The sequence below is a fragment of the Glandiceps talaboti genome, chromosome 9 (assembly GCF_964340395.1).
Source record: "Glandiceps talaboti chromosome 9, keGlaTala1.1, whole genome shotgun sequence".
Taxonomy (NCBI): domain Eukaryota; kingdom Metazoa; phylum Hemichordata; class Enteropneusta; family Spengelidae; genus Glandiceps; species Glandiceps talaboti.
Genome location: NC_135557.1, coordinates 8,829,334 through 8,845,396, shown reverse-complemented (window position 1 = coordinate 8,845,396; position 16,063 = coordinate 8,829,334). Strand labels below are relative to the sequence as shown.

At 35.5% G+C, this 16,063-nt stretch overlaps 1 protein-coding gene across 1 annotated transcript in view; it reads right to left on the bottom strand.

Annotated features, from left to right (window-relative positions):
- Positions 1-15,791, bottom strand: part of LOC144439752 (uncharacterized) — a 29,443-nt gene extending 13,652 nt beyond the window's left edge. The window contains exons 1-9 of the mRNA XM_078128986.1: positions 15,729-15,791; positions 15,512-15,589; positions 9,865-10,210; positions 5,713-5,842; positions 4,704-4,819; positions 3,906-4,094; positions 2,562-2,744; positions 1,549-1,800; positions 509-706 (exon numbers count right to left, since the gene is read on the bottom strand). Coding sequence (XP_077985112.1) covers positions 509-706; positions 1,549-1,800; positions 2,562-2,744; positions 3,906-4,094; positions 4,704-4,819; positions 5,713-5,842; positions 9,865-10,210; positions 15,512-15,589; positions 15,729-15,791 — 1,555 coding nt within the window. The remainder of the gene's footprint in view (positions 1-508; positions 707-1,548; positions 1,801-2,561; positions 2,745-3,905; positions 4,095-4,703; positions 4,820-5,712; positions 5,843-9,864; positions 10,211-15,511; positions 15,590-15,728) is intronic.
- Between the last annotated feature and the right edge of the window lie 272 nt (positions 15,792-16,063).

Below are 16,063 nucleotides of genomic sequence, written 5' to 3'. Positions count from 1 at the left end.
AACGGACATCACAAACCCGGAAACATAACGTCATCTGGCTCAACAAAAATCTCATTAACAAAGCTCCATTCTATCGGCTGGCTAGACAACAATCCTACCAGCAGCGTTTCGTCAATTGTCTGGCGTGACAAACATCTTTACCGATATTGTTACACTTTCTTTGCGTGAGCTACCATTATCTTAGGAGATCAACGCCAAATTCATATGTCCCGCCTGGTAAACCTAAGTTCTGGCGCGTTCTTTGATATTTTTGTGAGTCAATTGACTAAAATGTATCCATTGTAGTTCAGTTCTTGTTGTGCCAGACGATAACATGTGGAAATATTAATTAGATTTTTGTCGAGCCAGACGAGAACATTTACAACATCAAAGAGATAGTTTGTCTGGCCAGACAAAAACTGTGGCAATGTTAGTGAGATTTTTGTCGAACCAGGCAACGTTTCGTTTCAGGGTTTGTGATTTCCGTTGTAGGTCACTATTCTTATCCAAACAAGGAAGCCATTCTTACTTTGACACCTTGGTTGTTCACCATCCCAATTCCAATACCAGACTCCATTCTTATTTGATGCTTCACATGTCACCGTTGATTCTCCTATTAATTTGTAGCCATAGTGACAATGAAAAGTACATTCGGCACCAGCCAGATATCCGTTGGTACACGTGACAGTCTGCTGTGGTGCCGGGACGATAGGTGGACACGAAGTCTCTTTAAATAAAATGTGTAAAGTAAATATTAATACAAAATAATCAGCATTAATAATTACTCTAAGCCTGGAGAGATCATGAAAACAAATTCACTGTTTAGCATAGTATGTGAAATGTTAAGAATATGGTCAAAATTACAATAAGCTTAATCACATATACTTGTAAATTGTTTCCAATGTTAAACGTTGGACAATGGCGACACAACGTTGCTCACGTATAATTTGAAATGTTATAAGGATGTGGTGATATTTGGATATTAAAAACTCATGTCATATTATAACATTAGAGGGACAATTATTAGGTGTTTTTCTGTTGTCCCTATGTTAAAATGACACCTTAGATAATTATTCAAAAATGTATCGTCATTTTCAAAATCATACTAGAATGTTTCAAAGAATGACATCATGATTGAACCCAATTCCCCCGAACCCCCAATGCACATTTTAAAGAGACCGGTCCCTACAACATATTAGCCCATGGACTGATAGTGAACACGGGATACTATCAAGTAGAGAACTTGCAAACCCGCCATCTTGATTATCAAGAACGTTGCATAATGAGAAATGTGGTGATAAATATAAATCAGTATCGTGAACATTTGTTTTACATTGTTTGTAACCACAAATAATGTAGTCAGGGTAACCCTGACCACTGTAGGAGGATTATTGTATATCGATATATGTAACTCCAGATTAGGTAACGATAACTATAGATAGTCCCATAATCCTTTGCATCTGAGCATGCCCAGTAGGGATTGCAAGTTTCAAATTGGAAGTGGTCGATAAAATTATATTTATGTACTGTACCATATAGTCTGCATAAAAAACAGGTTTCAATACATACCTATGACATTTACTGAGAATTCACAGTACCCAACATTTCCCGTGGTATCTTTTGCTTCGTACTTGATCACCTGATAACCCACATCGAAAATAGAGCCAGACTGTTTCCCTTCTACGAGAACTGGATGTATTAATATGTCTACATTATCTGACACTGTACACGGTTGCCAGGTAACACGAATTCCAACTTCAGCATTATCTGTGTACCTGATAGTGTTACTTGGACAGTAAAGAAATGTTGGTTTTTCCACGTCTGTAAAAGGAAAACGGTCACAGACATTTAGATTTAGGTTTTAGTTTAATAGTTACGCCCACCCATGCCTATAGTGTCATTGATAACCTCGCCAAATACAGTCTCACGAAATAACCATGTCAACAAAAGGCACTTAGTTATATTTAGCAAGGAGGCCCTCTAGTGGCGAAAAACGCTTCACGCACCGCTTGAGTCAGTGTAATAGAAACAGCGACATACTTGCAAATGTACGTCTGTTATAAAGCACTCTGTTTGAACAGCACACCTTTGTGAAAACAATCCATAAGAAATTCGAATGACATGTATTAATGAGATGATGATCATCATTTCATTAAAATACATAAGTACCAGAGATTACTTGCACTGGTGTTGCGCGCGCAAACTAGCGGTATTTTCACTGTGCACAGTGCAATACCGAAAACATTAGTGCAAACCTGCATGCAAATGATATGCAAATGAGGAGGCGATGGCACGCTACGTACACACGCGAGATCATGTTGTATGATTTTATGGGTATTTGCCGTTTCAGATAAACATGTAATAATAACAGAATCCCGTGCCACGTGATTTCCAGTGTGCTATGCTCGTAAAAGTATGGGTGCAGAGAACATTGCAAGCACTCGTGTAGATATCCCAAGTATGCCACACTTGCCCTCACGTGTCATGGGGTACATGTCATGGGGTACGTGTCATGGGGTTCTGTCATATTATAAAATCGCTAGTGATGTGCCCATCCTATACCAATATACATAAAAACTTACCAACACAATACGGAATATCACCATCCCACTGTCCGTTTTCCTTACAAAGAACAATTGCGTTTACCCCAGGTGAAACAGCAAACCCGTCTTGGCATGTTAGTTCACATTGACTGTGGAAACTGTTTCCTGACGTACAGCTAAATGTGCCCCAAGTAGGTGACGTCAATGATTGACATCGTATAGCTGTAAACAGGACAATAGTACAAGATGTGAGATCAATGAATATGTATAGATTGTCGGTGGCCGAGTAGTGCCTCCTACCCCTGTGGCCGGGGTTTGAACCCATTCAAGGTTTGATTAAATTTACTACGCTGTACATAAGAAGAGTGTCGATCAGTTTGACTGTACCGAACAACGCAGGTTTTCCCCGGGTACTCCGGTTTCCTCCTGCACTAACACTGAACCCATGAGGGATGGCCCTCACTGGACGTCTTGGGAGATAAGTGTTTATATGCAGTTTCCATTCCGTATTGTCAATGAGTCATTATCAGTAAACTGAATACCAGAAATTATTGATATAAATGGGACTGACCATTGAGCATTGGTGATGATACTACCAAAACTAGAAAGACTATATAAGAGTTTCAATTAGGTGATATCATGCTTTTTACTTCTCACAGTCACGTAACATGTTTTGTTATGACTTACACAAACAAAATATAGGCACTGTCACTGATAGGGCACAGGCACATGAATATCACATTTTTAGCTTACTGTAAACATAAACATAAACAAACAGTTTTGGGTTTTGAATCTTATTTTATCCAGCAGTGGTGTTTATTTATGTTCACAGTGAAATAGAATGTATCACGTGTATATGATTGCGCGTTAGCCGCCCGACTTATCACACAGTCAAGGAAACGTGATAATATCACACCAATTCAGATGCATCTCCAGTGGCTTGTCACTTCTGGTGACCTTCAAAATTCAGTATAAAATTCTATTTCTCACCTATAAAACATTAAATGATCTCGCCCCTCAATATCTGGCTGAACTTATCGTAGTTAGGGGTAAAAACATAATTGTGTGGTTCCGATTACATTCAATATTAAAATAAGTGGGGTGGGTAACTAGTAACTAGATGCAGCCGGTACAGGTTTAATGTATCACATTGCAGAAAAGCACTCTCTTTGTAGGATAGCATGGCCACTAACAAACATGTAAGTATGTTATGCGACGTTAAAGGAAGTGCTGTTAGTCAGAGTTATGTCTGCCTTCAGTACACTTGTATTGTATTGATTACTGTATATTTTCGTCGTGATTAATACAAAGAGAGTTGGATTGCACTTTGGCAAACAATTTATCGAACTCGAATTGAAAATGACGCCAATAGTGACAACTTACGGTTACATACAGGTGTTTCTCCACTCCAGTGAGATCCATCGCCACTATATTCACACTTTCGAAGTGAATCACCTTGGAGACTGTAGCCATCGTAACACATATATTCCACAGTAGAATCAAGAAGAGGATAACCATGGCTTTGCCTCATGAGGGCGTACTTCGGTGGCGTTATATTCTCACATTCTGAGACTGAGAAAGAATAAAACATGATATTATACAAATGTACCTAAATAGTTCTCTATTGCAAAATTGTTGGAGATTAGGTTTTGGAGACTCAATATGATTTATGAGTTATGTATACAATCATACAGTTATCAATCTCTCAGTCTGTCAGTAAGACAAACAAGAACTTAAAATCTCAATTCGTCAATGCCCAAGATTAGTATAGATTATTCACGAGTAGTCACTTCGAATCCTTACATCTCGAAATTCAAATGGATGATATGGACACATATTTTAAAACAGATTGCAAAGTATAAGTATCAACTCAGATGAATGATAGAGGAAGATTACTGAGATGAACAGACATTACAAAATACCGTAGTTATTTTCAAAAGTAAACCCAACACATTTTTCAACTGTTTTATTTCTGACAATATAAATAGGGAAATTGCCAAATTACTATTTGGACTCTCCCCTCCCACCCCCCCCACCCCAACAAACAAACCAACAACAACAGTTAATCACATCAACACATCCATAAATAAATATCAAACATATTGGGCTTGATGTCATATGTGCAGGATTGCAATTTGCATATTGTCTATTTCCATTTTTCCTCACACACTCAATACTCACCAACAACTGTTATAGTGAAGCTGCAGATGGCAATATTACCGTATTGATCTATGGCTGTGTAAAATACATTTGAGTGACCTCCGACCTTTGACCTCGGTGACGGGCCGCCATGTTTTCTGAATCGCAGATAAGGTATAACACATTAGTTAGCACACCAGATATGGTGACTCGACGATCAATGATGATATGTTGTATATGAGAAAATAAATATTTGACCCTGACAATTTGTGATTTAATGTATGAAATCAGAAAACTGACATATTGTTGAGTTATAATTTATTGATCACGATAGGTTCTCAAAGCTTCAAACTCCCAAAGCTATGCAATGGCATACTGTAGACGAAAATTAATCATTGTATCATGACTGTTTATACGATGTCATATTTCTTGAAATAACAACACTATGGTTTGAACATTTTCTTAGGGTGGGGTGGAGGTAATTACTATACTTGGAGTGTGGTTACTATTTAGGACCTGGTAGTTAAAGCGCAATGAGGTAGCAGGTAAATAAACTGGCAGGTATCAGTGACACCCCCAACAACTGCTGAGGAAAATGTAAATGTACAAAATACATTCATCAAACAATATTCACTGGACAGTTCTTAGTAATTTTAGTGTCATAGTCGTACTTTCAAAACATGTCTTTTAGAGTTCACCATTTGTAGGTAAACAATTCTCTAAGCCCCTATGAAATATTCCACATGCATGCTATAAATTTAGACAATTCCCAAGGACTTAAAAGGAAATCCGATTATTGATATGATTATGACAATATTAATATAAATAACAATGATGGCAGTATTGAAGATAAAAAATCTATGACGTAATTAGGTGTGATTAGCAGAGAAAACGAAAGGTATCGTTTTAAATATAAAACACTATGATGACAAACTCAATAGATATCTTCTCATAGAAGATATGATTAACCCAGTTAACATTTAAATTCCCTAATTACATCAAATTAATACTGAGATGTCATTAAATATAGAAATTGTACATGTGTACATACAGTTTGATTTCAGCATTATTGCCGTCAAAGGCTAGTGGAGAATTCCAAGTAACTACAGCGAATCTGGTCAGTGGGTCTGCCCTCACAGTCATGTCTGTGGGACAATTCATTATTACAGGCTTGACAACCTCTGTGAAGATATAATTAACAGATCACATTTGAAAGGTCAAAACTGATGGGTTAGATGAAATACAAGAATCATGTATTATGACTGTCTTTCTCCATATTCATTTATGGTATTAGACCATACAAAATGGGAAAATGACACTTTTTAGCTATTCCAAAAGAATGATAAAATCATTGTGAAAATTTAATTCACTGCTGGTTATAAGATATGTGTATGTATCCTTTTCAGAGTGAAAGAACATGATTGGTAGGACTCTCGTGTTAATGTATGAGTGCCCTAGGGAAAACATAAAACATATATTGTCCTCTGTATGCAAATATAGGCCACGATGGGTCATTTTCTTACCACGTGACACACTGTCAATCACTGAAGGGTGTATGAAAACGATAAAAAAGTATGGTTTGATAAGGAATTTTATAGCTAAACATTTTTAACTGATAAGAATTAAGAGAACACTTTGCAATACAAAGCACGATATATCGCGATCTTTATAAAAATAGCAACACCCCTTTAAGGCATATAGTCATCTGGCTAATGGCGTTTCAATTTTGTAAAAGGAAATACATTATCTATCTTATAAATACATCATTTATACTGTCTATCGATGAATAAACGTCAAAATTTGTATTGATTAAATACCCTTAGAGATCTGCATATTTCATGACGAAAACATTGAATAACAAACTCTACAGAATTGTAATTTCATAATTGAAATTGTAATTAAAGAAAAAAACTATATAGAATCAATATTTCATAATTAAAACATTGAATTTAAAGAAAACATCTAAAGAATTAATCATAATTCCATTAAAATTGAATGCACAGAGAATTGCATATTCCATATTTAAAATTGCATATAAAGAAAACATCTAGATATGATAATAAATACGCCAAACATGCACGACTAAAAGGTTCTTGGGTCTCCATATCTATTAAATTTTGAATTATGAAGTTGTGACGTCATAAATTATCAATGTTTCAACTGTAGTGGATTGCATTGTCAATTTATAATTTAGCAAGCGGAAACGTGCTAATTAATCATAGAATGTAGTAATGAATAGCATAAAAAACTTTGACGATTCATTATTGGAATAAAAATGATGATATAATTTCTTTAAAACAGCACACTATACTCTGTCGCTCCTTACAAACAATTAATAGTAATTTGGATTATTTGGTCTCATATTTCGAACACAGCAGAACCAGTGACACACACACACGTGTTGTCGTGTAAAGGACGGGAGTTGTTAATATATATATATTCCATATTTTTTGTTTAACTTGGCTCGAGCATGGTATAATTATCTTTACTGTTTTAGCATAGTTTTTTTCTTTGTTTGGTACTGTTTCATTTTTGTTTTGGAATGTTTATGTAGGAATGCATTTTATTATTCATATGTTATTTGCTTGTATGCTATGTAAATAGTATATCTCTCTTAGCTACCAGGACCATTGACTAGACTAGTTTTAAGTGAAATATTTCCAAGGTCCTAATCACAATTTTTTGTTAACGTTGTTACTCTTATTTTAATATTATGGTATTATGTTATGGTTCCAATGAAATAAAATTAATTCAATTCAATGAATTTTGACTTTCAGTTATTTTTCATTGTCATCCACTTTTATCATCATTTCCTTCTTGTGCATACAGAGTTTGACAGAGGGCACTGTTTTGTTTGTTTGTTTGTTTGTTTGTCTGTCTGTTTCTCTGTTTGGTAGCAATGTCATCGTGGATAGATACATACATACATACATACATACATACATACATACATACATACATACATACATACATACATACATACATACATACATGCATGCATGCATGCATGCATGCATACATACATGCATACATACATACATACATACATACATACATACATACGTACGTACATGAATACATACATACATACATACATACATACATACATACATACATACATACATGTATAAACTATTAATTGACTGTCACATCAGTGAAACAATGCCAATTTACTACATTTTGGCGGGGTAAAACAATGGAATTACTGGCATCGTTAAGATCAAATCCTTTGGGCGGCCTCCTTTGATTTCTTATGTAGTAAGCTAGTAATTACAACAAATGATCAATACTAGCAGAGGTGTGCGGTCTACTGATTGTCGTATGTATTTTATCAACTTACCGATTTGTGACGATAGGTCTTTACAAAAAACAACACACAAGGCTAAGATCACTGATATAGTTACTGTCAATGAATTTCCATTGATAAGCCTCTTCTTCCTGCTTACTTTGGTTAATGAGCGATCCATGGTGACTGTAATAGAGGAACATGTAATTATGACCTATACTTTAAAATGTTTCTAGAACATACACCATGAGGGTTCTGGAGAATAAATTCTGACGCGTTACGTATATGCAATATCCATTAAAAAAAACGCAAATGAACGGACAGTCAGACAGCAAGCCAGCCAATCATACAGACAGACAGACAGACAGACAGACAGACAGACGGGCAGGCAGACAGACAGACAGACAGACAGACAGACAGACAGACAGACAGACAGACAGACAGACAGACAGACAGACAGACAGACAGACAGACAGACAGACAGACAGACAGACATATAGATAGGCATGCGAGCAGGCAGGCATGCACCAGACAGGTAGACAGACAGAAAGACTCAGTCGGTCAATCAGTCAGTCAGCAAGACACATACATACGTACATACATACATACATACATACATACATACATACATACATACATACATGTATACATACATACATACATACATACATACATACATACATAGTTTGCTTATTGCATGTCACTTTGATAAATGCACTGCAGTCAACCTACTGACAATGAAACTATAACTTGCATTGATATGTTTAATGTTCGAGCTGTCATCTCTTAATTGATTTTTATTTCATTACCTGCGTCTTAGTAAATATTATATGCAATATATGGATTTCTTTGGTGAACTTTGACCTGAATCTAGCTACCACTTACAACAGTTATCGATTGATTTATGTATTCCTAGATGATATTAAACCATATCCACTTCACGGTATCTAGACCATGTGTTTGTTAACTTCTCCAATTGCGAATTTCAGTGTCACGTACTCAGGAAAACATTAACGCTTCAGTGACTATCTTATTTGTGACTAGCAATTAGGAATATAACTTCCATGATTGGATTGCCTGCTATATTTTGGTACACAGAATAGTTGCGAAATTTCATTAAGATGATTTCTCCTTTCAATGAAGGTTGTCATGGCGACACGTGTGGGAATAGTTCTCCTGATATACCCCTACGAATTGTTTATCTGTAGGCCCTATTCGCATTACTTAGTACAACAATATCGATAATACCGTCTGTACAGTCGCTGCAGTATTTATACGATAATTCTATAACCATCTAATATTCAAAGTTTTTCAGTGTTGTCAATTTGCTAATTTAAAAATTTTGATTAGAGAATATTAATTTTTCTATTGTAATTGCAAATAAGAAAAAGCACAAGAAACAAAGGCAATTAATAAGAACACGAGTTAGAAATAAAACCAACACATGAACCCAACTTCATTGTTAAACCGTCTCCTTTCATCAAATGTTACACTTTTTTTGCAATCCAGCTTGTAATTGTACACTAGTATTTACTGCTTGTTCAATTTCTGAATTGTCCTCCCCTATCTATTCTTCAAAATTGCTAGAAAGTTTTCAAATTATTAGGACCCTGACTTCTTAGTTAAAGTAAAAAATACGTTTCGCCTGGAAAATACTACAGTTGCTCACCATACAGTCTTTGTGGTGAAAAATACCCAAAGAAATTATTCACTTAATTATTCCAATGTTTGAGTATTAAAAAAAAAGGTTTCATTAGTATGCATCTGTATGAGCACCGAAAACTACTGTTACTATCTTCAATTCCTTATCACTTTGTTTTAGTGCGTATACCGAATACAAATATGTTACGTGTAAGATAAATTCCCGTCAATGTGACTATGATATATACGGTACATAGATAACGACAGACTACTTACCTTTACTTTGACATAAAGGTCGTGGCCCTATCCATTTATCAGAAGAGTCACAAATATATACATCAATGTCACGACCGCAATGTAGAGCACATGTTTGTATTGAACTTGTTGTTGTGTGCAAACTATTTTCCTTTAAGCAACGGAACTCTGGAATACTATTACAGTTCACGTCAAGTGCTGGACAGGTGATTCCGTTCTTTAGTAAATCCTGACTCTGTAAATTTCCTTTTAAAACACTCGCATCTTCCAGATTAAACGGGATACATTTCTCCTTGTGAAGATGATCGGTTGTCGTATTCTCCTTAATGTTATCGGGAATTCTAGTGGCATTGGTGACAAGAAGCTCCTAAGAACATACATAGAATTATTAAAAATGATTAATTCTATTACAACCTCTCTCTTTAATTTTGTTGAGAAGAACAAAAAATTAAATTGTGTTTAGTTCTCTGTAAGAAATACTGGTCAGCGCAGAGACAAGCAATTTGTGTACTACAAAGCACATGGAATGGTGAACATTTCATCTTTTGACACGTTTCACAGTTGTTGGCAGTGCAAATGAAAGTTCAGAGGTCAATAATATGCATATCCTGCTTTGATAAAATAAGAAGAATACATGTGTAGACTTAATGTCTGAAAGGAAATGTTAATAATGTTTCACCCTTGGGTGGTTTATGTACTTACAGCAAACACCCACAGTGCTATGCAGGCTATCGGTTATTTCTTTTACATCAGGTAATCAAGCATGATTTGTAGGTTGTGGTAGGGTCATGCCCAGGGTTAAATGCTAAAGGTTAATGGTTACAAGAACGGATAAATACATACTTTATAGAGTTGTATGAATGTGAGTACTAGAGATTACGTTGGCGGCTTGTGCAGGGAATCATTTAAGGTTACACATGGGTATTCTGGATTTAAGATCAGTTCAAAGCGATACAAGTATATTCACAAAGATGGATTTTGTTCGAAATTGCTCTACATGGCACACTTATCCTACTTACTTTGATAGAAATAATCGACCCAGTGATGTTTGAGAACCATGTCCAGTATAAATAATCATTAACGGCAGAGATTGCAATCACAAATTCGTTAATGTTAAAGCACTACAACTTCGCTGAGTCGATGTTAGCAATCACGCTTATAGAAATGCCAAATGACGATAAACTTGAAAGACTTCATGAAGACATACGACGAAAGGAAAATATCGACACACCGCGTTAGATGCGACGATATATTTTCATCACTGGGAAACGCATGATTTGAATCTTCCTCAAGGCTCCAAAAACAGACGTTGATTAATATTAAAGTACCAAGATTGGAACTTCGCTGAATCGATGATAGCAATCAAGTAATACTAATGTTGACGAATTTGAAAGACTTCTTGAAGACATGAACCACTTTCTGTTAGGTGCGATGAGATATCCTGATCAAGCAAATACACGACATAAATCTTCAACCTTTCCGCAAGGCTCCAAAAAATGATAAAATCTTCGGTTGAAAATACTTCAAGTTTACAAAAGCTCGAATGACACGTAAATTGAAATCAAAGTACGGTATTTGTTGACTTGGAGACGAAAGTTGAAAACCCGCGTTTGAACGTTTAAGCCAATATATGCTAACAGACGAAAGACATTCTGGCACAGAACGAACGTCGACTGCTGAAAGCTTTAGAAACGCTAGCATTAAACTCCAGGCCTTTTAAACATTGTCTGGAAATGCAGTTACACGGGATCAACCTTCCTTATCCGATCGATTTCATTTCCGTGGTTATTTGAATCTATTCACAAACTAAACCCAAACTGGTTATAGTTGTAACGCGGACACACTCGAAGCCAGATAAGCGCAAGCAGCGGAAGTAATTCCAGATGAAAGAAAATTAAATTGACTGTCATCTAATAGGCCGAAGATGTGTTCTGGACATAATGAATGTGGTCTGTCCCCATCTGCCTCATGACTTCATCTGCCAGACTGGTAGATCTCGTTGAGTTGTTTTGAGTCAGAATAAATGATATCGACGCCTGTATAGATTTCCTGTCACTGATGCAAGTATTCCTTACTCGTAATCAATTTCTGTTAAATCACTGCTTGGTTCATTGGTGGCACATGATGCAAATGAGTGGATTCTAGTTAGCCAATCAGAAGTATTACGAGATGACGTGTTCACTGATTCTTATCTTGGATGCACGTAGCTTACAAATATGATCTTCCTTTTATCCTTTCCTATCCGGTCTTTCCAGCCTTTGTTTTGGAAAACAAACTGATGTCGACTGAGGTTAGCATTTAAGGGCATAATTTCGGCAAGACGGCATACTTATTTTGTATTTGACATTTTCGTAGAAATCCTGAAAACAGTTTACATTGCATCACGAAGGATACTAACGACCAGTATACATACAGAATCATAACAAATACTGAAAAAACATTTTATTGAAATACAATTGAAGCATCACCATGACAACGAATGTTTCCTATAAACTTAGTACACGGACTCCAAGACATTAAAAGGTAAATATTGAAATTTATACTTTGCTTTTTAGTGTTCAGTTTCAAAGTTGTTAACATTATTAATTTCTGCTCAGTCTACTGAGACTCGTCTTTTAGTGGTATGAGATTTCACCAAAAGCTTAATATTAACAAACGAATGTTCTAACTCCAGTCTGCTAAGGCCAAATAAAAAAGGTTGTTTGGTTCCGGTTACCCAACCCCACCTAGATTTTCACTCCGACCCTAAACCTTTTTTTTAAGTATTCGAGAAAAATAATAATAAATTCGCGAAAATCGTGTGAAGTCTCGCATGACATAGTGGGTGCGGAAACTGACATCAATATAAAACTATTTTTCCAATCGATTCTGTAATGGATGTACATCTGTTAGGAAGAAATAAACAACACAGAGACCATTTGGAACACAATGGAAAACCTGAACTAGACACTCACACATGAAAAAAATATAATAAAATAGAATAAAAATCTATCAACCCCAACTATTTTAAAATTGAATGTAATCGGAACCACCCATTTTTTTACGCCTAATAAGTAACATATTTCATTTATTTGTTTAATCAAAATACACCGTTTATGTATTGAAATGACATCATTTGATTACTAATTTAAAATGGCAATTTAACGAAACAAGCTTTCACATAAAGACAGCTCACGCGTATCTCAACTAACACATAGGCAACACAAAGTCCTAATCTACCTATAATAAAATATTGCATTTGTCAAATGGCAGTGTTCTACTCAGCAATATTTACTTAACCTTTGAAAAAAAACTCCGCCTATCGCTTTTCATAGCACAATATGCACCGGAAAATGAAAGAACGGTTTAAAATTCACCACGGAAATTGGTTTTATTTATCGGAAAAAGTACCATACACGCCGTGAATATCAATACTGTCAAGCACCAATCGATAACTTTAATTAAATCAACATTTGAACAGTTCACTTCATTTCTTTCAGCCATTGTGGATGTGTGTGAAAAGCATATGTTTTGATTGACAAGCGGCAGTAGTGTCACGGAACATTTGTTAGTATTGAGAGGACACAAGTTAATTAAAATAGAACTTCACAGTACTGTTAATCAATGTGCCACTTCAAGTGTCGCAGTTTATTTAGATAGTTCTCCAAACCTTAATAAATCCAAAGATAGTAGGTTTACTGAGACCTGTTTTTCTGTGAATTCGCTGACAAAATATCCACATTTTACATGGAATTGTTTGATCCGCTCTAAATTCATTTATCTCACACTCGCTCAGTCAGTCAGTCAGTCAGTCAGTCAGTCAGTCAGTCGGTCGGTCAATCACGCACCCCCTCGCTCGCTCACTTACTTATTCATCCATTCATTCCCCCCTCGCTCTCTGGCTCACTCACAACTCTACCTCCGTGCGTAACTAGTTTACCTTCCATAATGGCAAGTTAATAACATCTTAATAATTTGTCTGTCTGTCTGTCTGTCTGTCTGTCTGTCTGTCTGTTACTTACATATGCTTGTGTGTAGGTGGGTATGTAAACACGATATCTCAAACACTATTGTATCAAATCTAAAATACTTTGACATGCATCCTGTTAAAGATTTTACATATTTCTTATGCTTTCGCAATTTCTTTAAGTTACAAATAAGGGCTTATTCACAATAATATTTTCAAGGAGTGAGCCATGATAAAATTGTTTTAAAATTAAAAATCCAGAATAAAATTCAATCCTGATTAGTGGCCCCTTTAAGAGAACAACAAGGTTCCGATTATGTTTTTGGACCATCTCTATATGCATTATTACAGTATCTTCAGAACACAAATTTCAAAGTTCATATAAAATGGTATATGCACATGGACGACAACAAAATACACATGTCCTACAAAATAGCTTATAATTGCAATTTGCATAACGTGAACAAACTATTTCCTTGCTTCTTTAGAATGCAAGCTTTAAATTTGAAATACCTACATTGAAGATAACAATTACAGACGTCCTATATAACGTCGTGATGTAGATTTTTAATTCTAATTGACAGCTTGCATAATTAATGATTTTCGATAATTAGTATACAAGTTTCAGATTTCGAATGATGTGGTATATACATTGATGATATCAAGTTATAGGTGTCCTTTTAGATTTGTTTTTATTTACACGAGTCATTTGAAGAATTATTGCAATTTATCAATTAAAGTGGCCACGCCACATGGGTGAAGATTTGGTATGTATTTTGGATTTTGGATTTTATAATGGCTTCCTACTTGAAAAATCAATGTGACACAACATTGACAAAGTTTTTGTTTGTCACTCAATACATTTCAAAAAAGCAAATTAAAAAACCAATGTCTAAAAAGTTTGTTATTGTAATAACAAAGATTTCTTATGCTTTTGCAAAAAAAAAGTTACAAACAAGAGCTTGGCATATATTGTTTCACATTGATTTTTCAAGTAGGAAGCCATGACAAGATTGTTTTAAAATCAATAATGCGAAAAGACATTCAATCGTCATCCATATGACCACTTTGAGCCTAAGTCAAGCACCATTTATGGTAGCTTAGGAATCTGCTTTTGGTTAATGACTGTTGATACAATGATCGAAAGGCTGCCTTTTTTTGCCCTCGATTGACGGTTTACAGGTACTGTTGGCAGCAACAAAATGTAGGATCTGTTTTACTCTATCGCTGTAGTTGCATATTACTACATTGTGTCATATGACGTTCCAGAAAGAAAAATTACAATATCAATGCTGATGTAAAGTAGATAATGTAACACTTGAGAAATGTAGGTCATCGCCCTCGTTACCATGACAACAGGTACATTTTCCAGTACAATTATTACTAATTGCACTATACGTGTCAATCATTCCATTTCTATACAAACGAAAGTGGGACATATTCTTGGTTTTGTTAAAAGAAATTTGAACCTATCGTGTTCCGTGAACCCTATATTTGTGGATAAAGAAGATTATAAATATGACAATCATGTTTCAATACCAGCATGATCATCAAAAGTTTCGATTTGAATGTACGGGTAATGTGCAAGATGCAATTTCACAAAAACTCTGAATGAAATAATAATCTTAATCAGCACTTTTAGTTACAATCATGAATTCAGTTGATAAGACATAAACAGTACACGAGTTGAGAAAGAAGTTGCTCAAAGGACCTAGCTCGTACTTTGTCCACATATACAAGTCTTTCTTCTTTTGCTGCTTCTTCAGATCTTCTTCGATAATTGGCAAGATGTGTACCACACTGTACAAATCGATTTAATTGGATTGACATGAGAATACTTGTGTATGTTAGAAAGAACGCGGCGTTTTCTAAAAGAAAGCTGGTTTCTCATTAAATGGATGCCGAAAAGATGATAATGAATGCGTATTCAGATACTTACCCTCGAGACCGACAGGTGATTACTCACAAGCCACATCAACACGAACACGCCCGTCGTCTTCATTCTGCTTACGTATCAACATTCATCGCTGCAATAGTATGGAGATATATGTCTTAGTATTATCTCGTCTTTTGACCTAAATCCATTAGAGTGTCCCACTGTTATTATTTGAGTTCCTGCTCATGTAAGTTGTAACACGAAAATACCCCCCAGAATATACATATTCACCCTGATGTCTTCTCCTTATCTCGCTATTTTTGAATGTTGTCCGTGCGAACGGAAATTGGTATTTTGTTAAGGTTTTTTTTTTTGCTAACGCTGTTGACTGAGTTGGG